The 24,582-nt window shown below is 40.9% G+C and overlaps 1 protein-coding gene across 5 annotated transcripts in view; it reads left to right on the top strand.

Annotated features, from left to right (window-relative positions):
- The window catches only part of klc1a (kinesin light chain 1a), a 48,847-nt gene that overhangs the window by 692 nt on the left and 23,573 nt on the right, over nt 1-24,582 (top strand). For all 5 annotated transcript variants that reach the window (XM_029282092.2, XM_020657601.3, XM_020657602.3 and 2 more), the window contains exons 2-8: nt 7,742-8,009; nt 9,154-9,384; nt 10,327-10,405; nt 15,075-15,303; nt 16,387-16,474; nt 20,095-20,196; nt 24,200-24,373. In XM_029282092.2, coding sequence (XP_029137925.2) covers nt 7,743-8,009; nt 9,154-9,384; nt 10,327-10,405; nt 15,075-15,303; nt 16,387-16,474; nt 20,095-20,196; nt 24,200-24,373 — 1,170 coding nt within the window. In that variant the 5' untranslated portion in view covers nt 7,742. The remainder of the gene's footprint in view (nt 1-7,741; nt 8,010-9,153; nt 9,385-10,326; nt 10,406-15,074; nt 15,304-16,386; nt 16,475-20,094; nt 20,197-24,199; nt 24,374-24,582) is intronic.

Here is a 24,582-nt window from a genome sequence, read left to right as displayed (position 1 = left end):
TAACTGTCTTTTTTTTAACCGTCTTTATTGACAAATTTAACATGTGCAAAAAATGTTAACACAAACTCTTGAAGAGGATGAACATACAACAGCAAAATGCACAGGAACAAGTTAATTCAAACATAAATCAAGACTAGGGGGGGTTACATATAAAATAAATAAATAAATAAAAATCAAACTTTTCCAAAAGAAAACATCAGGTAAAGGTAAACAGACAACAAACTGGAAAAAAACGTCAACAAGGGCCAGAAATCAAAACAACAAGAATTTCGATAAGTCAGCACTAATCTTTCTAGCAATCCTGCTAGATTTCATTTTTTTCAGAGATAAGAAAAAATACAAAAAAAATAAATATAAAAAATATTATAAACCAGTCAAAGGAGGGTTTGCTGTTTCTCCACTTACTACAGTGACATTAACTGTCTTTGAGAGGGCTGGCTGGTAGTTAGCACTCTCAGTGACAGGGGAAGTGTTGGATAACTGGTTCTTCAGGTTAATCCATTTTGCAAGCGACATAGCTCGGATAAAGCAGCCGATATGGGACAGGGCTTCATGTCTGTCAGCTGGTGGAAAAAGATGCACTTGTTGTTGGCCGCTGCAGCAGCACCCCCTAAACCATGATGTTGAATTTTGTCATGTGATTAGTTAGCTGTGTCTGATGACCATTCATTGATATTCAGAGCAGGATCAGGAGCTGTGGAAGAAAGCTGCCTGTGTTGAGGCGTCGGCTTCAGAGACACAGTGGATCTCAGTGTGAATACGCACAGCTGGGATCGGGGAAAAAAAAAACAAGACTGTGAGGTGTATATGAATATTTGAGATTCCATAAAAACATAAACAACCTTTTAGTCCCCACTGAATGATATAAATCTCAGGAATATACACATACAAGTACTGCTCCTGAAATACTTTCGTTGCCCTGCTGCCTGCAGTCTTTAATGTTTATTAATGCATCCAAAGGAGGACTCATGGCAACCTGCAGGTTTACACCCCTCTGCCCCCCCCCCACAGCTTGTTGTTGGCTCAGCTCCCAAAAGATCTCTGCTTGACTGTGAGGAAATGATAACTACCTGTTATTGCAGCAGATTTTGTTGTAATAATGCATGTATTATATTGCATAAATATACATATTGCATTCAGAGCAGCACCCAACAACAAAGCTTTTTAAACCTGCCACTCCCTTTTGTAGTTTAATACAAAGTACCTCCAGATAAGTACTTTTCGGATAAACATTTGAGCTTCTCCCTTGCTCATACTTCATTTTTAATGCTCCACAAATATGAATATTACAGATTTGTAATTACCAGTACCCTATACTAATGTAGTGCTTGCTAATATTTCTGTAGTTTTCAAAGAAACACAAAGCAAATTCTAAGAGCCTACTTCAAGTATCTGCTGGATTTTTGTTACTGTTGGCTGTTCATGTTCTTTTTTAGATATGGCAACAAAAACAATAACAAAGCTGTCACATGCCACATGCTGTCATAAAGTAGTTAGATTGGAGGCCAGTGAAATCAGCACCTACAAGTTGCAATCAGAGAATTGGGAGGGGGATGATAATAACGAGGAGGAGAAAGAAAGTCAAATTTAAATTATGGCTTTTTTTTGGTTTAGAAATGGTTGCTAATTTTGTATTGAAGCTTGTGTGGATGCACAGTCGTAGCTAATAGAGGTGGGGTGAGACATTATAGGCTTCATGGAAAGATCCCTGTGTCAAGGTAAACTTTAAATCAAGTCTGTCAGCTCAAGGTCAAAATGAAAACAAATGTCGATCTATCATGATGTAATAGTCGCATAGAGTTCTGATTTGATTGCTCAGACAAGGTCGCATTGCTAAATGTCCGACCTGTATCTGTCTAAGGATCATGTAGTGTCCCAAAACATACATGAGAACGTCAAAGAATGGGATGTATGATGTCCTGAATCACATTATAACTCTAGTGTAATTGTTTAATGTACTTCTATGCAGAATGATTTTGCAGAAATACTGTTTTGCCTAATAAGGGAATCATGAGGGATTTACACAAACACAGAGTTATTTTTTGCCAAGTTTTTGCAACACAGTCATAAATCCCAAAATCAATCAGTGGAGAGTTTGGAACAAGTTCTATATCAAAGTCGGTCCCTGTGTAAGAAACACATCCATTATATTCTCTTGATATCTTTCAGCCTTCGGGGTGCTGCAGCAAAGAGCGATGCCTACTACTGTCTCTGTAGATCATTGCATCTTAAAGTACTTCAGTGATTCAAGTGATACATTTCATCTCTCGCCCAAGGCTCGCTCGTAGGAATGAAAAACTCCATTGTGCCCCTCATGTGAGAGCTTACCAGAAGTAGCTGGTTACTTATTTTAGGAGACGACTCATAGTTTAACACCGCCTTGCTGAAGGTAATTAATCTACACAAAATGACAGATATGTTCATCCTGTGTAAAGACTATTTAGATTGAGTTCAAACTAAACTCCATATACACCAGACTAAATCCATTATTAATACCAATCATAGTTGTCATTTCCTGTCTTTCAGTGATGCAGCATCATGTCTCCTGACTGCCTGATTTCTTAACCCTTTCCTTGGTCTCTGAAGTTAATGCCGTTATTGTACTTTAATATAAACGACTTGATTGTTTGTAAGACTGTTGCTTTGCATGAATAGTGAAATCACATCCTTAAAGACATGAACTATCACTTAAAGGGCAACAGGAACAGCACATGATTAACAACTTTGATTATTTTAAAGTGGCTATAGTTGTTTTTTGATATAAATAGTGAGTGTATAACTTTACTTATTATCACCTGACTCTGCAAGTTTTCTAAATGTTGCCAAAGTTTTATAACAGCTTTACAGTAGGTCATTGTTTTGTAGTTTAGTCTAGTTTTACTTCCACTGCTCTAATCAGGTATTTTTCACATGCAGCTTGTGTCATAATTTAAGTCATTATAATAAAAAAACGTATTAAGCTTGGCTCAGACTACACAAGTTCTTGGTTAGGGTTGGACCCAATTCAAAGGATAAAATCGTGCTGGGACCTTTGTCAGTATAGCGATGTTTGTCCGAGATCATCTGTCTGGTATTGAGAGGGGTAACTGAATATGTGTAAAGTTTCTCTCATTTTCAAAACCAGTAAGGATCACAAATTGCTCAGCAAGTTAAAATTCAGACAAAGCTAGTGACGACGCTCTAAATTTGAATTTGGACAGGACAGCCTGAGGGAGACAGGATAAGTTGGGAGAGAGTGAGAGAGAAGGGGGGGTGGCATCTACCAAATACTGTCAGGATCGGGAGTTGTACCTGTCACTGGTGCGATGAGGACTGAAGTCTCTGTACATAGGGTGCCTGCTCTCCCAAACCCATTTAAACCAGTGCCCTGACAAGCTCCAATCTTAGTTTTTTTTTATGCCATCAACCTGTCAAGGACTGCAGGTGAATATGTGATTCCTATTTAAGGTATCAATGTGAAAGAGTCTTGTGTTTTACTTCTGAATTTTTATGTAATCTTTGTTGCCTAGTGTTCATAGCTGTTGTGTTTTCAGCGTTTGACTTTCTATAAATAATTTTAAGCTTGTTGCTACAGAACTGTGGTGTGGCATAGGTTTTCTGCTCTCTGTGTTGTTCTCAGGTATTGTAGAAGTAGTTTGAGTTGTTAATCACCCTAACCAGTTCTTAAAACTATTTATACCAGAATGTTTTCATTGACAGCCCCCAGGTAGAACAGCTGTACTTTTATTTTGATGGTGGAAAGAGAGCGAGGACACACATTGAGGCTCCCTGTGTCTCATAGACTTTTCATTCTGCTCAAATGTGGAAATGAATCACAGCTCTTATCATCTGGTGACTATCAGCCCACACATCGCTGACTAAGATTGTTCCTGCTGCTGGCTCCATCCTCATTCAGTACATACCCCACCCCCCTACTCAGCCTCCCTCAACCTCCCAATCAGCCTTAACCTGCTTATATGAAGAGATGCAGAGTCCCCCGGGCCCTCAGCAGCTTCAAACCAGCTATTTACCATTTCAAAAGTTAACATCAGAAGTTCGTCTCTCTGCCTTTCCCTGTGGTGCTTTGTGTTCTGAGACTCATCTGAAGCCAGAATTAGAATGTTGTGGTTGGATCAGCTAAGGAAGAAAAGCTCGTGCTGTCACTTTCACTTCTGTGTTACACAGCCTGCAGTGATACTTGTCTGTTTTCTCTCTTTGCAGTTTTTGGTGCAACAGTTGAAATTCAACCTCACTCTGTGATTTGTTCTATAAAGCACTGATCTTTGATTGATGCTGAGGAATCCCTGGCAATATGTTCAGATGTTTTTGCGTTTTCTTTTTTTTACATCTACATCCGTTAGCATATGTTTCTACTCATAGTGAGGTGTTGTGTAAGTGTGTTTTTTCCCCCAGCTTATTTATTACAGCGAGGGACTGGCATCTGCATGAACATGAAGGAAACACTACAGTTAACTAACATGATGTGCTTTCTCCTAATTAACTGATCGCTGGCCACAGCTGCAGGTTATTACTACAGAGTAGCCCATCTGCTCTAGGAAATATAATTAAAAACTTCAAATGACGGCTGGTTACCTGCTTCATGTAAATAAAAAATGAAAGTGTTAGACTGCTAGCTGCTTGATTTAAACTCATATAGCTATTACTGCAATAAGCAAACAAAAAAATTCACCCAGGATTCCTCTTTTCAGCTGAAATTGAGAACTTGAGCCTGTTCAACCCTTTAGTGGTTCCCATCAATGTTGGGATGACCAGATAGAAATTCAAATCTATATATAGGTTGTTGTCAAGTTAATGTTACTGAAAATCCCCTCATGCAGGCAGCTGCAAAGCTCTGCTCACCTGGAGCTGCTGTTTTTCCATCTGCTCTTGCACACAGCGGCAGTTTCCTGCTCTGCTGTCAGCTGATAGGCTGCAGGCTTGGTTGCCGTGTCACATGGAGTGATCAGGGCTATAGTTCTTCCTTTCTCTGCCGCTCCCGGCTATCTTTTATTTTTCTCCACACTTGAATTACAATGTGAAATTTGAGGCAATTCAGGACAAGTCTGCTGTCCTTACCTGGCTGGCACCATTGCAGTTTATTGTTTTTTTACAGAGGTTGGCTAACTGTCTGAACTCATTGTGGCATTGCAACATTAAGGATAAGTCTGTCACACCCAAGAGTGTCTGCCTTACTTCAGTCAGTGTTTCTGTGATTATTCAGCAGAGCTTGTGTTTGCAGTTTCAGTTTTGCTGCTTGCAGAGATTTATTAGGCAGCTCGCTACAACTGCTGCTGAAGCGCTCAGTCATAATCCTCTTAAGTTTGTGAATGCGTGTAATGAATACAGAGCAAAGAAAGTCAGGACAGAGTGGGTGGAAAGTGCATAGGGAGTGTGTTGTGGGTCAATGTCAGAGGAGCAGATACTATTAACCAATGTTTGGCTAATATATGCGTGATAATAGCATCCATTTTTACCATCCCTTCTTCCTTAAATAACGAGGCTGATTCAGGATCTGATTATGTGCTATGGCGGTATTACGGCAGCACTAAGAAACTGATTATTACTGGAGATATGAAACATGAAAATGAATAAGTCGTATTATTTTGCCGTGCAGTATTTTGTAACTTCAGTGGAGGATTAGTAGTCAAAGTTCTAAAAAATTGCAAAATTATACCTGACTTGAACTTTGTCTCAGGTTGTGTTGCAATTAAGTAGGTTTTTGGTCGGATTAAAACAAGTCCAAGGCAAGGCTGATTTTGAAAGGCTTGTCCAGAATCTTTGAAGTGGGGTTGAATGAACTACTTTTCAACTGTGAGTTTATTTCCTGCATTAGATGGCAGTCACCACTATGCTAGCTTGGGGAAGCTGTGTGGAGAGTACCAAATGAAATCTTTACGAGTCGTGACTGTGGACATGGAGTAAAACTTAACATGGCCTCAGGTTGCTAAAATACTCGTTACTTTAATGCTTTTTGATACCACGTATTTTAAAATGACACAATCTCCGTTATTGACGCTGTGACTGATCTTTTTTAATTAAAAGTACCAAAGCTTTAAAAAGACTTCAAATCTTTAGTCGAATTTTTATTATAAGCTGCTGTAATTGAATATCATCTGCACTTTTTTTGGGGTCATTTCCAGCATGTATATTGTAGTTTTGTAGCCAGTTTTTGATGCAAGCTTGATGGAGACTAAACTTCAAGCTGAAACAACCTCATGCATGGCACAACCACCAAAAATCAAATGATGGTGCTGGTGTCAGAAGACTACACATTTTTCTGCTAAACAAAGAAATCATCCGTTATAACTGCAGGTGTTATCGCACTAAATATCTACCTGGAAAGACATAAAGGAAGACAATTTTTAACCTTAAGTTTTCTTATACTTTCTTTCAGAGTTTTCCTTTCTCACCATCCTCACCTCATATCTGTCTGTATCTGTAAACCACATGCAGCCCACAGGCCTCGGATCTGGATTTAAGCTGTCAGCAGCCTGCAGCTTTAACGTCTGCTGCGGTGTGGTTCATGCTTTTCATCACAGCCGCACCAAAGCACCAGTTTTTTCCTTTTTCTTAAAGCACCTTAAGTGACGACTCCTGAGTTCTTTTTAGTGCACTTCAAACAGCATTTTAAACCCACCACAATAGATTTAACCTCTGTTATCTTTTCTGCTGCTCTCACTCAGCACTGAGCTTTTTCAACCAGGTGGTTCAGTCACCGCTTAACCCAAAGCCACCTTGTGTGTATTTGAAAAGGGAGGCATGAACTTGTCTCATCAAATCTCTTGACTGAGACATTTAGACCTCTAACTAGTCTGCTCACTAACACATGGGTCTAACCTTTTCTTAAAGACAACGTTGTTTCTCATCCTGAGGCATGTATTGATTTTAAAGTGGGATGAATCCCTTACAGGGCTGTAAAGGGCTTTGAGATGGCCATTAAACCAGAGGAGGATACAATTTGAATGAAAAGAGAAGGGTTTGTGTTTGCCCATTAATTATGTCTTTGTACAATAATCAATACGTTGCACTGTTTTTTTTTTTTAGTTAAACACCTATCTCGTACTCCCTGAAGAGGCTTTCCCTCTTTCTGCTGTGTGTGTCTCCAAACCTTTCATAGCGACATACGTTAACTAGTCTTATTCAACCTCAAGTTCAAGATTCTTTGTTGGCATTAATGGTAACAATCATAGTTGCCAAAGGTGCCATCAAGGACTGTGGCAACCATTCAGTCACAACACACGCATATACAAATGTCAATGAGTTTGGGGTCTTCTGATGACGCTGAACTGCTTTAAGTTTGTCTGTTTTTATCAGGCTCAAGGACATAATCTCCCCTTATGATTTCCTCGGAGGAGCATCTTGTTTGTTCTATGAGGCAGCCCTTGTCTGATTAATGTGATTAATATTATTTCAGAATCTTTTGGTGACCCCTGTGAACAAAATGGTACCTCTAATCTCTTAGCTGGTGTCTCCAGAACATGTACTAGTAGTGTGGGTTTTTTGGAATAAAAATCTGCTTTATTTAAAAAGTCTAATGCGCAAATCTTTGCCCTGGAAAATGCCACCTAGCCAGCTAAATGGTAAGCGGCATTATTCAATCTTAATGCTGATGTTTTCTTTTGTGGGTCATAGGCTGTGTCTAACAGGCTAAAAACTCCTCACAGGAGTTTTTATAGAAGTTGGTTAAAAAGTAGAGCAACCTAAAACTGGATTAACACTTCATTTTTGAAGTTAACCTTCCTTTCTGTCATCCAATCTGCAGAATGCGTGAGGACATGTCCACCATGGTGTGCGTGAAGGAGGAGGAGGACCCTGGGGAGAAGCTGTCCCAGGATGAGATCATCTCCAGAACCAAGCAGGTGATCCAGGGGCTGGAGGCCCTGAAACAGGAGCACCACTCCATCCTGGAGGGCCTGCTGGGCACGCTGAGATGCCTGAAGCAGGATGAGGAGGGCGTGCTGGTGGAGGAGAAGTCCCACATGATCCGCAAGTCCATGGAGATGCTGGAGCTCGGGCTGAGTGAGGCACAGGTACGTTACTTTTTTTTAACGTTTTCTTTTGTAAGGATTGTCCACTGGTACTCTAGTATTTGTTCCACTTTCGAAACAGTGTGGAGATAAAAGCATTTTTAAGATTTCTTTTTACTAATTTCAAGCGACTGTTTCACGAGATAGAGGAGCATCAGACGTTTTGAAACACTTAAAAAATGCAGTTGGTGCGGTCTTGCTTTTAGCTAACAGTTTCTGTAATAATGCTCATAATAACAGACTCATAATAAGAAGCTTTTGCAGAAATTCCAGTCCAGTGCAGAGAATTCATTTTTCAAGCGATCCATCATTTGACCGTTTTCTTTTTCTTGTCGCCCACCATTTACCCTCTCTGAAAAGAAGAGATCAGAAGTGAAACATTTTAAAAATGCTAATTTTTCAGCGAATTCCAGATATTGTTGTGTCATCTCTCAGTTGGCAAACATGACCTATGAGTCACTGATGAGTCAGTTTTTGAATCTCATCTCAATCCCCTGCAGACTTTGTTTAATACACTGCACCCTGCAGACTCTTAATATCCACCTTCAGCTTTTTTTGGGTAGCTCGCATTCCGGGTAAAGTACAGTTAATTCATATTTTTCAACCTAATTCTTGTCTCTATGTCTTGAAACTCTTAGTATAATTACACCCCTCTCACCATTTCACCTTAAAACCTCTACTATTAGGTGGATGCTTTTACCCATAGTGCCTCACTGTTACACAAGTGTACACATATTTAGTTATGGTGGGGAATGTACTCTCATCCCTGGCAGTTTTAAGCACCCTACTTTACACAACATGCCACTGAATCTGTTACTATTTGAGACCAAAAACTAGTCATTTGTGGGTGTTATTGAAGCACAGCTCCTTTTGTATGAATTTTCCTGGTATTAGGATAATGTAAAATTGAATGCTCTCAATTAGTGCCACCCTCATCACACATTCAGGTGTGCAGAGATTGATTTCCATCTTAACTAGAACCAGAAATTAATTGTTCTTTTTGGAAGACTTCCTATTATTTTTGTTGTAAAGACCATTTATACAAGAAATTTACGGTCTACTTGATCACCTCAAAGACAGACTTAACATTTTTCCCATTGGATTTTGTTATTCTTCAACTATGAAGCAACGTTCCTCTTTGTCCCAGGTGATGATGGCGCTGTCCAGCCACCTGAGCTCGGTGGAGTCCGAGAAGCAGAAGCTCCGGGCTCAGGTACGCCGGCTCTGTCAGGAGAACCAGTGGCTGAGAGACGAGCTGGCCGGGACGCAGCAGAAACTGCAGAAGAGCGAGCAAAGCGTGGCCCAGCTGGAGGAGGAAAAGAAGCACCTGGAGTTCATGAACCAGCTGAAGAAGTACGACGAGGACCTGTCCCCATCAGTGAGTGCTCAGGTCATGTTCTCACCTGTTCATCGTGCCCTTGTGTTTAATTTGTTTTACCAGACGACATACGGTTTAAGCCTGACTCCAAATCAAAGAAACTCCTGGAACAGGTTACCGATACAGTAGATCTCTATGAGCTTTAAGGGTATCAGATATCAGCCGTGAAGTGACTGAGCCAGCTTCATTCTCACTGTCAGTATAATTCTGTTTTTGCTATCAGTTTCATTCACTTAGTCACAGCGAGTTGTTGACTCTATTTTAGGAGCCACAGCAAAAGTCGTCCTCTGGCTGGCTTACATAACAATGGTTCAAGTGAGTTTATGGGTGATGTACTCAGGTTTAACAATTAGGAGTAGGAGATTACTTGAATTGTACCACTGTAACCTGAGCTCTAGTATAGGTAATGAAAGAACAAAGTGGTATTGGTTCAGAGGACACAAGGGGACTCAGAAGCATACTCCATAACATTTCCATAAAAAGGAATATCAATAAGATGGTATCCAACCAGCGGGAATAAATCAAAATACTTTAAATTCATGATAAAAATGCATCACGTTCCATCTAGTTATGACAAATACAGCCGTACTATCTGCTGCAGTGGGTTTGTGTCGGTTATGAAAGTATACATGTGGTTACACCAATAATTAGCTGACACTACTGGGAGAAATGTCTATAACCAGGCAGGGCTGAAGGGAAATCTACAGGTTTTAATATGTAGTGAGAAGTGGATAACATGACAAACACTGTACAATAATGACCTCAGCAATGGGACACATTTTGTCACACGCTGGTATAACTTTTGATTGAATGTGCTTGACTGGAACAAGGCGTCAGAACCGCTACATCTGCAGATATAAAAGTAGCGTTTAGTAATTGTATTCACCGCCTTGTATCTTTCTCCATTCCCTTCCATCTTATCCTCTTTCCCTCCCCTCTCAGGAGGAGAAGGACTCCGACTCAAGTAAAGAAACTCTGGACGATCTCTTCCCAGATGACCAGGATGACCAAGCCCCAGGAAGTAAGTTTTCCAACTTCCTCTTTTTCCCTCCACTCTGGTTGATTTCTCAAGTATCTCCAGTCCTGAACCCTAAATATGACATGGAGTTCCAGGCCTTGGGACAAAGTAGAATTCACTACTGTAGGTAGCAACTTTACATGATAAGAATATTTAAAGTTTTCATACCACAGCAGTGAAACTGGTGACTTCAGTTGATGTACCGTGAGTCAGAATAGATCAGACTGAGGTGTTTGTCGTGCTTTGTTTTATCATCTCTCTCTTCTCACACAAGCCCTGGCCTGTCTCTCTCTTCCAAGCTCACACACACACACACACACACACACACACACACACACACACACACACACACACCCCTGTTTCTTCTGTTCTCCCACTCTTCATGTCCTGCCCATCACTCAGTGTTTGATGGGGCCGTCTTTCAATAGTCCAGGCAGTTTAACTGTGCTGGCTGTGCAGGCCCATTAGTCAGGACCTAGTTAAGCATGGAGGGAGGCCAAATGGGGAGAAAACCCCCCAGACCAGATTGTTGTAATATAGATCCAGGATTTCTACAGCGTGTTCTCTTTGTGTGACTGCAGTCAGGTGAAATAATGTTTGGCAAGATCACAGTGATGTTGCTTTGAAATGATTCATCTTTGAATATGAGGATAAACATTTGTTGGCATTACACCACAGGAAAGAAAATTAAATCACACAATTCTGCGTAGCATTAGCCTGTTTGCCTTTGTGCGGCCGATTACAAAAGCCTCATTTGACCGAGATTATAACTATTGCCAACTCGATTGCCCCACCAGAACAAGTACCTCGCTAATTTGGCTGAATTAACGGAAATTTACAGCAGCTTTGAGACAGATAGGGACAACTGACCTGCAAGCTTCTGGTCTGCACAAAAAACAAGCAAGCTGTTTGTTCCTAGACTTGGCAATGAGTTATCTAAATCCCCTTTTTGCACCAAGGTGATTCCCGTTTGGCTCTTGGCATCAGTTCGTCAGCCAGTTTGAATTGCTGTACAGCAGACTTGTTTACACTCTTGGAATCATTGTTTGAGCCAGACTGCAGCTCAGTGAACTCCAGTTCTTTGTTTCTGTTTAATTTAACCTGCCGGCTACAAGTCCAAATGTTCTTCTTTTCAGAAATCAAGCAGTAAAGATTTAATCTTAACATTTATTTCAGCTCTCTACACATCATTTTTTCATTTATGGAGAAAGATTATCAAGTGACTATAATTTCAGCGACATAGTTGCAGCACACACGTCTCTGATGCTCTTTCTAAGGCAGCATCTTGGCTGAACCCAGCTTCTTTTTTTCACAAGCCAGACAGCTGCCTGTGGTATTTCCTCACTTTTATAGTGTTTCATGTGTTTTGATTGAGACTTCTCTATGCTTTGGCTTGAATTATGATGACTACAGTGCAGGTTAAAAAGCTGAGGAAGCAGAACAGGTTGTTTTTGGGATACTGTTTCCAATTAAAGGACTTCATTTTTTCGGACGGAAAATTTGCTACATTAGGCCGATTCTTCAACATTTTCCTTAGCAGTGTTAGTCGAGCCTTTGCTGTGTCAAGCATTGTAGCGAAGTTTGAATTATGACTTGAGAGGAGAGAGAGACTTTAATATAGAATATAGCTGTGAGAGAGGAATTGAGTTGGTGAAAAGAGTATAAGATTAACTTTATGCAGCATAAATCTCAATATAAGGGACCGCCATGTAGACGTCAATACTGCATAATGATTGAAGAAATGAAACGTTTGCCTTCTGTGTTATTAAGATAATCACATCAGCGTATTGCTGTAAATCAAATAAGTCAGGGAGCTGCATGCAGAGAAGTGCAAGAGAAGAAAATACATTCACAAAGCCATTTAAGTATTTCATACCAAAGAGGGGGCAAGATGTTTTGGAAAAAATAAGCCTCTAGATTGAATCAAATTTTTTTTTTTTTTTATATATATTCCTTTGAACAAATAATTAATTAATCAAATATTCTTTATCGCTCCCAAAATGAAATTTGGCTTTGGCATCACTACATCACAAGGTTGAAATGGACCTTAAGTAGTCAAAAAGCCAGAGGCTCAGATAGCCTGAAGAACTATTAGTACCGTAATTGTAGTTGAGGTTTGAGATTAAGACCTTTTAATAATCATAAATCAGAGTAATGCAGTAATTATGCACCCGCACCCATTTACTCATCAACACCTCTATGTGCTCATTGTTGCACTCCCACACCCACCCACACATTCCCACTCACACCTTCGTCAGTGTTTACAGTAAATACTAACAAGTAGCTACATGTCAGGAAGGTAAATACAAAACTCAAAGTATAAAAATAATAACAAACACAGAGGGTGAAAGTATTGGCGAGGGTGAGAAGCAACAGCTTTTTGTTTACACATTTCAAAACTGCGAGGGAAAGGATACTTGAATCTCTCGGCTGGTTAATAACATGAAGTAATACACAGACCTGAAATGGAGGCAATGCTGTTAAGCCCTGTGTGAGTTTGAATGAATGAGTAGATGGATGACAAAGGATGGAAAAGCAGAGCAGGAGGAACTGTACCCAGAAAGAGAAAATCAGGATGCATTCAGGATCTGCCGGTGCATAGGGAAGTAACGCGTCATTGAATGCTCCTTCCACTGACATTAATCCTCTCAGTGTGAAATGGAGCTGCATGATACTCTGTGTGAGGGGGGGGGGGGGGGGGGGGTGTGTGTGTGTGTGTGTGTGTGTGTGTGTGTGTGTGTGTGTGTGTGTGTGTGTGTGTGTGTGTGTGTGTGTGTGTGTGTGTGTGTGTGTGTGTGTGTGTGTGTGTGTGTGTGTGTGTGTGTGTGTGTGTGTGTGTGTGTGTGTGTGTGTGTGTGTGTGTGTGTGTGTGTGTGTGTGTGTGTGTGTGTGTGTGTGTGTGTGTGTGTTATTGTGTGTAGTGTGCTGCACAAGTAGATAAGATATCTTTCCCCTTATGCTTATTCACACAGCCTGAAATGCTTTTGGGGTTTTTGGATATTGCTCTCAGCTGGAAGAAGATAATGCTGGAAAAAAAGCTGAAAATGATGATGACAGCTCTGCTTTTGTTTAGATTTAGCCTAAGGCTCTTACACAGTGATTTTTCGGCTCAAATATTTACTTTATAGTCATTTACTTTACTCTGTTTATCCCAGAAAAATCTTGTAAAGATTTAGTGTCATGTTCCTGTTACATTTCTAAAAGTGGGGTCCAAGGGATTTAGTGTTTGACCTCCCCAAATGTTCCGGGAAGAACTAAAATTGGAATAAAGATCGGTGAAAAGCCGAGTCTGATATAGCTTTCTATTCTTTTGTTCTACCGCTTCCCCTTGAAAAATCAGCTTTGTAGTTGTTGCAAGTACATGTATGACTTGTTGACACAGCAAGGATGACATATCTCAAAAGGTTAGACTGCTCGCACACCACATGGCTCCAGTATTCAGGAAATGTATTTCACCAGGAAATAAATCAATTTCTGGATTATTGGTGCCCTGTAGTGTGCGATCCGTCTTTCTCTTTATTTTAAGCGTCTTTTTTGCTCGACTCAGCACCTGCCATTTTTGGTTTGGATGTTTGTGTTTTCTGGATTGTTGTACATGTCTCAAAAAGTTGCCACTTAAGCTTCTCCCTGGAGGGGGATTTAGCATCCTCCTGTCCTTCAAACACAAAGCTCCAGACATGACTGATGATTGACGTAGGAAAGTATTAAGACAAGAACATATCACATCTATCTGTCGTCATTTTCCACCATTTTTAACCGCTTTTATGTCCAGGTGACTAACAGCTTATAACTCATTTTCAAATTTGTTTACTCAGAATAACTGTTTAGCTGCAGTGCTCATAACTTCCTCCTTAGCCGCTGTGGATAATCCAAACTGATTTAGTTATTAGCAGCACCTGGCGATTGATGTAAATGCTGAGTCGTGACGTTTTGAGGTGTTGTTAAAATGCTTTAGGACGGTTCTGAAATTGAGGCCCTTTTTTGTTTTTTCTTTTTAACGCCTCTCTCTACCATGAGCTGGTGTTAAGTCAAGACAGGCTGCCGTGTTGTGAATGGTTGTGAACACCTGGTATCACTTAATGTCTGAAAATGTCCGTCTGGTCAGTGCTATTACTGCAATGGGCGGCCCTAAGAAGAGGCGACTCTTTTTCAGAGTAACTATAGAGCTGACTGCCTTTAATAAGAAACCCCATCAGGTGGTTTCCTGACCCCTCACTCTCACTTTCACACATTATTACACACAGTCAGACACACACACAAACTGCATGTCATAACAGACATCACAGTAGTCCTCCTGACCCTGTACACAGTAGCTACCACATTTACTGTTCATCATAACATAATGAGGACATTGTTTATGTGTAAATAACCTTGTTTGCAGGGCATATGTTAGCAGCCAGATGGTGTTTGTTTGTTGTGCTCATTTGTGGGAACTTGGATAATTAATGGCTTCAGAGATTACTTTAAATGTAGCAACAGAAAAGCAGTATTCATCACAGTTTGGGGGCTGCATTAGCTCAGTCTGTAAACATTACAAAAACATTACAGATAGAAAAGTAGAAAATAAATAGAAATTTGTTAAGAAATTTTGAATAAAGAGCCGTTGGTTTAAAAATCAACTTGTGTCCTGATGTTAAATCTTTCCCTCCATCTCCCCCTGTGTGTCCTTTAGTTCAGCCGACTCACGGCAGTGCTGCAGCAGCGGCCGCCCAGCAGGGAGGCTACGAAATCCCAGCCCGTCTGAGGACCCTCCACAACCTGGTGATCCAGTACGCCTCTCAGGGCAGATACGAGGTGGCTGTGCCCCTCTGCAAGCAGGCCTTGGAAGACCTGGAGAAAACCTCTGGACACGACCACCCTGATGTGGCCACGATGCTCAATATCCTAGCTCTTGTTTACAGGTGAGTCTTTTCTGTAAATATGGTTCCTAGAATATGTTCCTGGCCATCCTTTAGTCCAGGAGGCAGTGTCAGGGGTGTTGTTTCAAACTAACAAAGGACTTTAGTAGAAGTTGAAAGTCTTATTGACCACAGGAAATTAAATTCTTTGGAAACAGAATAAGCCAGTCTGTGATTTTTCATGCGGTCTGGATTGTAAGTGGCTTGAGAAGAGAATTTTCTCTATGTCTAGTTACTGCGACGTTGACATTAAAAGTTTACAACTGCAGACAGAGTGAGAACTAATATTCAGTTTGCTGAAAACACTTTTGTTCTAGCAAATGAAAGTCCTCAATAGCTCGTAAATCCCTAAAGTCTCCGGGCAACTCTGATTATTTAACAAGCCTTCCCACAATCTCAGAGGGGAGTATATGAGAGAGAAACCTGTAACTGAATGCTGGGACTCTGTTTGCTAGTTATCAATAAAAGGAATGCCTTTAACCTTGTTGCTTCAATAGCATGATTCAAATACTTTCAGAGCTAACAAAATCTGAAGAGAAACATTGCATGTCTTCTCGTTTGTCACCATTACAACATGGTGGCTTTTCCTTGAAACCCTTGGTAACAGCTCTGAAAGCACTGTGTGACAGGCCTCTATAGGACCCTCCAAATAATAGTTGGATGCCTTTCAATGCTCGGAGTAGAACATGGCAAACATAGCAGACACAGCCAAAGATTTACAGTACTGTAACAGAAGTGGGGAAGCGTTAATTTCCCAGGTCAAAAAAACAAAAGATCAACACACAAGAGCTGGAGAAGAATTTTACACATGTTTTTTTACTTCCATAAATCGTGTCCATTGAAAAGTCACGTTTTTGGTTTGGTTACCCTGGAGGAATGAAAGACTGGGTTTACTTGTCGTCAGTGGGCTGTTATGTGGACTGTGGGAACTTCTGCAAAGGTATTTTAAACCATGTCACCTGAAAATAATGGACTGTAAGTGGAAATTGTTAGCATAGTTTATCATTCTGTATCTTCTTTGTGTGCTCTGTCCGTCCATCTGTGTTAGCGTCATTGTGTCTGACTCTGTTTGCTCCTGTCTGTCAGGGACCAGAACAAATATAAGGAGGCAGCCAACCTGCTGAATGATGCTCTGGCTATCAGGGAGAAGACTCTAGGCAGGGACCATCCAGCTGTGAGTACATCCTCCTCTGAATTACATCAAAGTCATTTTGTCCTGCTCAGTTTTCTGGCTATGAAATGTTGGATGGTATTATTTTTCTGACTCTACTATGATCAGAGGGATGTGTTATCCCGTGTATGGGTTCAACGTTATAGCTTCCAAGGGTGGATAGTCCTTGCTGTCGATTGCTGAAAACCCCAACACAAAAAAAACACAAGACAGGTTTAAGCAGCTTGGTCCGTATGTGTGACAGCATTTTAGAGATTATTTCATATTATGGGGACGATACATATTCACTTTTTTTCTGAGAGTTGCATAAGAAGGTTGTTGGCACTTTCATGTCTGCACTTAATAGCAATTGATTGGTTAGCATAGCTTAGCATAAAATACTCTTAAAAGCTTGCTTTGCTTTATTTGAAGATGATGAAATCCACTAAAGAACACCAGTTTACACTAAATATCTAATGCTTAATCCAAAACCTTTATAAATAACGTCCAAAATCCAAATGTTTTATTGTTTTTTTTATGTGTAGTAGCTAGTCAGCTGTTTTGTTAATTGTCATTCATAACAAGCTCAAGGAAGAAGCTTCACATTTAAGTACAGGGTTATTAATCTTCTCATCTCAACTTCAGCAAGAAAGTTAATAAAATGTTTCCAAAAATGTCCAGTGTCCCTTTACAGCTAATGGAAACAAAACCTTTTGAGGCTGCTTTTGGCTAGACTGAGCCGTCCACCATCATGTCAGTTCACTCTCTTTGTAATATCCCCTCTGCCCCCCTTTGATCTGCATTTATTTGTGGCTGCTGCAGTGTCCCAATTCCCTCTCGGTGATCAATAAAGTACATTAAAACTTCTCGACTCTGCTCTCCTTCAGGTAACACATCAAACAAAGCAGACAGCCATTATTACAGGGCAGCCAAAGTAGTTTTTGAATTACAGTTTTTACTTATCACTCATCATGATACAAAGAGCGTGAATTTACCAGAGCGTGTCAGAGTGCTGCTTTTAGATGTAATGTACTTTGTATCATGTTATCCCATTGGGTTGTGCCGGGTATTTGGATTCATTTTAATCACCACTTGATGTATCGTACGTCTGCTGCTGTATTAAATAACCTGCCTAAAATTATGATTTCACCTTTTTAGCGTGTAGTTTAACCACCTAACAGCAACAACAACAAACTCGTATCCCAGTAAACACAAAGGTTTCATTAATAATTGAACCGGGGCTGTTCTCTAACCCATTAACCTCTGTTCATCAGTGTGACTGTAAACAAACAGCACATCCACTAACTGTGTTAACTCCAGCAGGCCTGTGTCTCCACTGTCTGGACCTCCGTCACTCACCACTTTGTCAAACTGAGGTTAGCCCTCTCCCCATTTCTCCCCTCCCACCTCCCACCTCATTCTCTAATCCTGCCACAAGGTCCTGATCCTTTGGAAGTGATTCCTTTAGGTGATTTCTTACGAGACATTTTGGCAACAATACAGAAAATTATCTGACACTGATTTCTCTTTTTATGTTGTCTCATCACAATTTTTCTTTTCACTTGGTCTCTTGCTCTTGGTCTCTTAAACTTTTAATCACTTACAATTACTTTCCCGTTTGTCTGTCGTGAAAGAGGGTTTTTAAATCAAGGCTCTAATTTTAGATGCGACTGATATTCATGACAAAAACATGATCTAGACCTCAGGTTTGATCAAGCACCTTTGAATATGCATGTATCATCACACATATCATCTACACAGTATGAACAACGTTTTGGCACAATGCATATTTCTCAGTGTTGTGATAATGATATGAAGAAGAGTGCATATTACCTTATACAAACACTTTAAATGTTCATGTTTTTCAATCATTACACAATACCTGTCAGTACTGAATCCCAAATAAACCAGAAAAGCTCTTTTCTCCACCTATAAAATTGGTACTTATGAATTTGAGGGTAGCTAATAACTAGCTTAAGCTTCATTTGCGTGGTGTGAAGGATGGCCATTGTTTACATATAGTTCATTTTCATATTTATTGGGAAAAAACAGGGATTTGGGATTATTTGCGCAGCCCTACATCACATTTTCATTGTGTTTACATAGTGGCTGATTGGGTGGTCTGGAGCTTTGATCGTTGAGCGACAGCTGAGGAATAGGACTTGGCATGGAAACTGTATCTTCACTCGTTGGGTGATGCTAGTGTTAAACTAGTTTATCCTGTAAAAAACAGAAAACCTGTATAGTTACCATGCAGCGAAGGCCTGAACTGAAATAGTTAAAGACCCCCCATCTGGGTGCTGTTGTGCTGAAGCTCTCCTCAGAGTAGAAGAGGGTCACAGACTAGAAGCCTATGATTGCGGTTTCTGCCCACACATCAATTTAGATATGAAGTTCTGAACAGTCCATGTGGGGTCTGCTTTGGGGCTTTTGACATGGAGACCTGGAGGAGGGTGACGGGAAAGAAGAGCCTGTTTCATCTGAACCAGAAGGATGTTGTGTTTTTGGACTTTTGAGGACATTTGGAGTACCAGAATCATTGTTATAGTATCTCCTTCCTTGGGTCTCCAGCTGTACATGACAGCATATTTGGCAAAAATACACGCATTAAATCTCAGATTATTTCAGTTGTCCATCTTGATGAATGAGTGACAGAGCAGCTCTCTACATCATCAATGTAAAGGCATAATTCTGACAAAATGTGTCCCTTTAAACTTTTGTTTACATAGTGCGCTTGTAACACTGAAACTCTCACATTGGTTTTGATATTTTATTAGACAACAAGGAGAACACAAACCATGGACATTGATATACCCTGACCCTGTTTTTCAGGTTGGTTCTTCTGAAAAATAGCTTAATTATGTTGCAAATCCCACCCCAGATAAGCAAAGTATAGCCTAGCCTCTGTTCTGTTACTCTGACCTGGCATCTCCTGTGACTAATACACTTCTATTGACTAGTACCACATGCAACCCCACTTCAGATTGAACAGTCACTGAAGTAGTTTCTGTTACCAGACCAGGCGGAAGATTGATCATTGACTTTTGTAGCATCTGTTGAAGTTTCTTAGACACGTAAAAGTGTTCAACAGCTTCTCGGATATAGTCATATTTGAAGCTATGGGGATTTTTTAAAATCTTTACAGTAAAATTAGGATCCACATAAATCATGCTTAGCAGATAATTTCATGGAAAACACTTTTGGAAAAGTAAGACAATTAAGGTTGTAAATGCAACAGCCTCCTCCTTTTGCCCTGACCTCCGTCTCCTCTGGTCTTTCTAAATTACCTTCCCCTCATTCAGACACCTCCCTCCTCTCTTCGCCCTCCTTCCTGTCCTCCCACTCTGCCCACATGGTCACCAGATCCTTTCTGAACCAGAGATCAGAGGTGACCTCCACGCGCCTCTGGTTTCCCTCCTCCTGAGTGCACTATGGAGATTCATCCTACGGCTTATCAGGATCAAATGACAGCCCAGCACAATCACTCTCAGATCTGCACATCCTCCTCCTCCTCATTAATTACCCCCAGATTAAGCACTGCGCTGCTGTGGTGGAGTCCTGCGGTTGCACAAACGTTACAGACGTTGGTGACGAAGGGTTTAAAAAGTATTTTGAAATGACTAATTTGTTTTTGTTCCTTTCAGGTCGCTGCCACCCTCAATAACCTGGCTGTCCTGTATGGCAAGAGAGGAAAGTACAAAGAAGCAGAGCCTCTGTGCAAGAGAGCACTGGAGATCAGAGAAAAGGTAGGTCAAACGTCGTCAAACACCATGACTAAACAGAGTCAGCAGAAGTTATACAAATAAAAGGAGAGCATGACGGAGCAGCTATTTAACCCCCCCCCCCCCCCCCCCCCCCCCCCCAGAGTTCACATCTGGTCTTTTTTTTTATTCATTTGACTTAAAACTTGTACTTTAAAACAAAACTTTACTTCCACTTTCAGACAAACTTTGTCCTACTTTGAAACAAAGCAGTCAATCACTGAACACTGGGGATTTCACTCAGAAGATGTTCCCCATGAGTCATTGGTTTAGAGGCAGCCGAATCAAGGACACACTTCCTGTCGCCAAGCCCTGTCAAGCTTTCCGTTTTAGTACAGCTTGTTCATTTAACAACAATGACAGTGAAAGATTCACTCTCAGTGGATCACTATTCTAAAATGACAGGTGACAGTTACAGGTTTGGAAGCGGCTCTTAATAAAATAAGGTTTTTTTAAAACGCAATGAGTTACAACTCACAACTCTGGGGACCACAGACATTCAAAACGCATCCAGCTTTTTGCTCAAATTAATTTGTTTTCTGTCATGTAATAGTTTTTCGACTGTGTTGCAAGTAAACATTCATCTTACACCACATTTAGGCTTTTTCATGTTTATTATTGTTGACAGAGGAAGAGAGGCTGGGACGACATTTCTGCACAATGGATGACAGACAGACAGAGTCTATGCACGTTTCTTGTTTTGTCATTGACTATAGCCCACAGTAGTCTGTGGTCAATATATTTTAATATACAATATATTTTTAATTGATCATTAAATACAAAGTTTCAGACATGCCCATTTGAATTCCATGCGCGGTTGGGAAAGCCTGACTTATCTTATCACCAAAATAAATGCAGCTGGTTCCTTTAATGTCCCTTACTTTTGGAAATAATGCACAGTATGGAAACAAGCTAGATTGCTGTTTCCATTGGAGCAGATAAACACACCGATTTATTGAATTATCTTACAATAAAAACACCCACCACCAAACCAAGTATTGCTTCGTGCAACATCTCCAAGCACAGATTCACACGAACAAAAATTCAAAAGCATCATGACAAAAGGTAAAATAATAAGAGACGCCATTTAAAAGTGTGGAACATGGAACAGCATTTGTATTGTCAGGAAGAACATTTATTCCCTCTTCACTGTCTGTCCTCAGCTGTTGGCTTAGGACAAACATTCCCTCTCTTTCCTTCACACTGCTCAGAGAATGAAACGTCAGCTTTGGTTAAGCTGAGAGATGTCATTTTTCTGGTGCTACTTAAACTGCCCTCACTTCAGCTGAGAGATTTACCCCTGAACAGGAAGGGGAGGAGGGGTGGTGCAAGGTGGCTGCTGCAGAGATGTTTTCCTGCAGAGACGACAAGGAGAGACTGCTCAGAGGACCTGAGTGATTGTGTTGGGGTGTAAGGGTTTAAAAGTTCTGATAAATACGAGGGGGCTAGACCATGCAGGGACTTAAAATCAAGTAGTGGCTTTTTAAAATGGATTCTAAAATCGACAGGAAGCCAGTGGAGGGCGGCGAGTACAGGGGTCATATGCTCCTGTTTACGTGTACCTGTTAAAAATCTTGCAGCCATTTGGTTTGCCCAGTGTTGTTAGCCGTGCTATCGCTGCCAGTTTTTGGTCTTCCCTGCAGCTTACTGTAACATCCACATGCCTGTGCTGCTGAACGGGGTTAAACGTTGCTCGGGGTCGATATGCCAGTTTAACCTGACTGCCTACGTTCATTTTTGTATCTCAATTTCTAGAAATCCTGCCAAACTGCGCTGCTCCTCCGAGATGCTAAACATTCACTGTGCTGTACTCTATGCTATGCTCGATGCTGTGTGTATTCTGAGACTGATACATCTCATTAGTCTGCCATAAATCTCCATGAACACATCGATGTAGTTTATTTCGACTCAACTACACATATACACACACACAATGTCCTGCTGCCCCAAATAATTATTGGAGCAACAAATTTGTTTTAATCCAACACTGCGACTAGCCCCAGACAAATTAGCTATTTACTAAGTGTTCAGCTGTGTAAGGCAGCGACTTTTAAAAGATGAAATGATCGACCCTCTTTAAAGATTTATGTCTTCAGTAGAAATCAGAGGCCTTGGAGCTGAGTGCCTCACACATGCTGAGGTGAGGGTTAGTTCACAAAAGGAATGATTCTAGTGACTCATTTCTCTTTTCATTGAATCATTTTATGACAAAAGTTGAATTCGTTTTTTCTTTTACAACAACACAACAAAATAGATGATAGTAAAGAATGTCCAAGGGCAAGAGTATCATTTAAAGACAGAGGAACAATTAACTTGAACTGCGTTGAAGTGTTCAATTGTCTACTGTGTACAGACTATAATGTCATCGTTAAACTACAGGGGGCTGCCAGCTTACGTAACCTAAAACTAAATTAGCCTGATGAAGATCTTGTGGATCACAAAAACGAGTCAAGCTCAGGCTAGTCAACTATCATCACAATCAGAATCAGACTTCAATTATGTTCATCTCCATTCGGGGAAAATGCAGAGAAGAAAATACCTGAATTTGTCTAAAAACACCAAACTCAGTAATTATTTTGCCAAAACGTGGGTTCAGTGAGTGCCCTGTAAGTAGAGGCTTTCGGGCTTAATTTCAGATTAAGCATTGTTTCTAAGAGCTTCCTGGAAAACCACCACATAATGCAGCACTTTTGGTATTTGAAGGCTTCTATCAATAAACACAATCAGTTCCTCAGTGACCCCGATCTTGCCCTGTGCTCGGCTTATGGCAATCCTTTTCCAGCTAACGATGTTTACAGGAAAGCTGTCATATTTGTTACACTGTGGAGGCTTGGGAGGCCGGGGCTGAGTGAATGCTGCAGGTGGCATCGCTCGGCTAGCTCTGCACCATCCTGTTGATCACACACACCGAGAGGCTGACAGTCCCCCACAGGGCGGGAGACCATCCTGCCATGCTCAGGAGGGGGTTCAACCTCAGACCTCCTGCAGATTTATATATTGCAGTAATGTGAAACCAAAAATCCCCAAAAGCATAAACAACAAGACTCTTGGTTTACCTTTTTCCTCTTTAATTTTTCGCCAACTGTTCTTTCTCAATTTTTTCTCTCTTCTCCTACTGTTCATATCCGCCTCTCTCCAATGTTTTCATAAAGGTGGTTTCTCAGAGCTGCAGCCTGCAGAGAGTACACTTTTGCTGACTTATTCTCTTTTGCATTCTCTCCTCATCATTCTCCTTTTCCTTCCTTTACTTTTTTTTCCAACTCCAGCCTATCTCCTCATCATTTCCTCTCTGTTCTGCAGTTTTCAAGCTCTCTATGCCTCTCTGATCGTCCTCTTTGCTGTCAGACTCCCATAAAACCCTCTCTACACCTAGTCGCTAACGATCCTTCTGCATCTCTTTCACGCTTGCTATACTCACCTCTGATTGCGTTAAGCCACCTCAGCACACAGGAAAAGCTTACTGTGCTAATTACAAACACTTCCACCTAAAATATTATTTTGTCATGGTGGTTTTGCTTCTATTTTCATGTTCAGCTCTATGCAGACAGGAGAATGCAGTTTCTGTGATAAATGTTGTTTGTTTCTCAACTGCTGTTTGTTCCATGTAATCAGCTTTTATTTAATCAAGCAGGTCAAAAGTCCACCAGTCTGGCACGGGTCAAATCTTTGAGGATACACTTATGTAGGTTAAACTGAACTGAAAGGTTGATGCTGAACACAATTCAGACAATAAAGTAAATTAGGAATGAACAAGCAAACAACTTAAGCAGTTTCAGGTACAACATTTTGACAATCCAAAAAGACAAGATGCCAGTTACAACATGAGCTTCCCCACTTCCTGGTTCTATGCTGGTGGTATTTTCTCACTCTGTAAAAGCTGTTGACCAAATGGCACATCCAAGAAATGCAGCTTGTCGTCTAAAAGTCATTTTTGGTTTGACGTAATGACTGTTTTTGTTACCTCCCTCTCCAATTGTTTCCGTCCCAGGTGCTGGGGAAGGACCACCCAGACGTGGCCAAGCAGCTGAACAACCTGGCCCTGCTGTGTCAGAACCAGGGCAAGTACGATGAGGTGGAGTACTACTACATGAGAGCGCTGGAGATCTACCAGACCAAACTGGGCCCGGACGACCCCAACGTGGCCAAAACCAAGAACAACCTGGTGAGAGGGAAGAAGGCGTGGTGGGAGCAGTTTCTGATGGATGAAGGAAAGCTGCTTGTGTCAGCTGAGATTTCATATTTTATTTGTATCAACCGAAATCACAATTTAGTTTTATTTCTCAGGGGGCGTCACAGTCCAGACCCTCGCTCTTAACTAGACTACCACCCGGGCCAGAACGAGTTGTCCTTGCTCTTCACTCAGTCAGTAAA

This window comes from Labrus bergylta, chromosome 18 (genome assembly GCF_963930695.1).
Source record: "Labrus bergylta chromosome 18, fLabBer1.1, whole genome shotgun sequence".
Taxonomy (NCBI): Eukaryota; Metazoa; Chordata; class Actinopteri; order Labriformes; family Labridae; genus Labrus; species Labrus bergylta.
The sequence above is the reverse complement of the archived record's forward strand: the minus strand, read 5'-3'. Positions and strand labels throughout refer to the sequence as shown.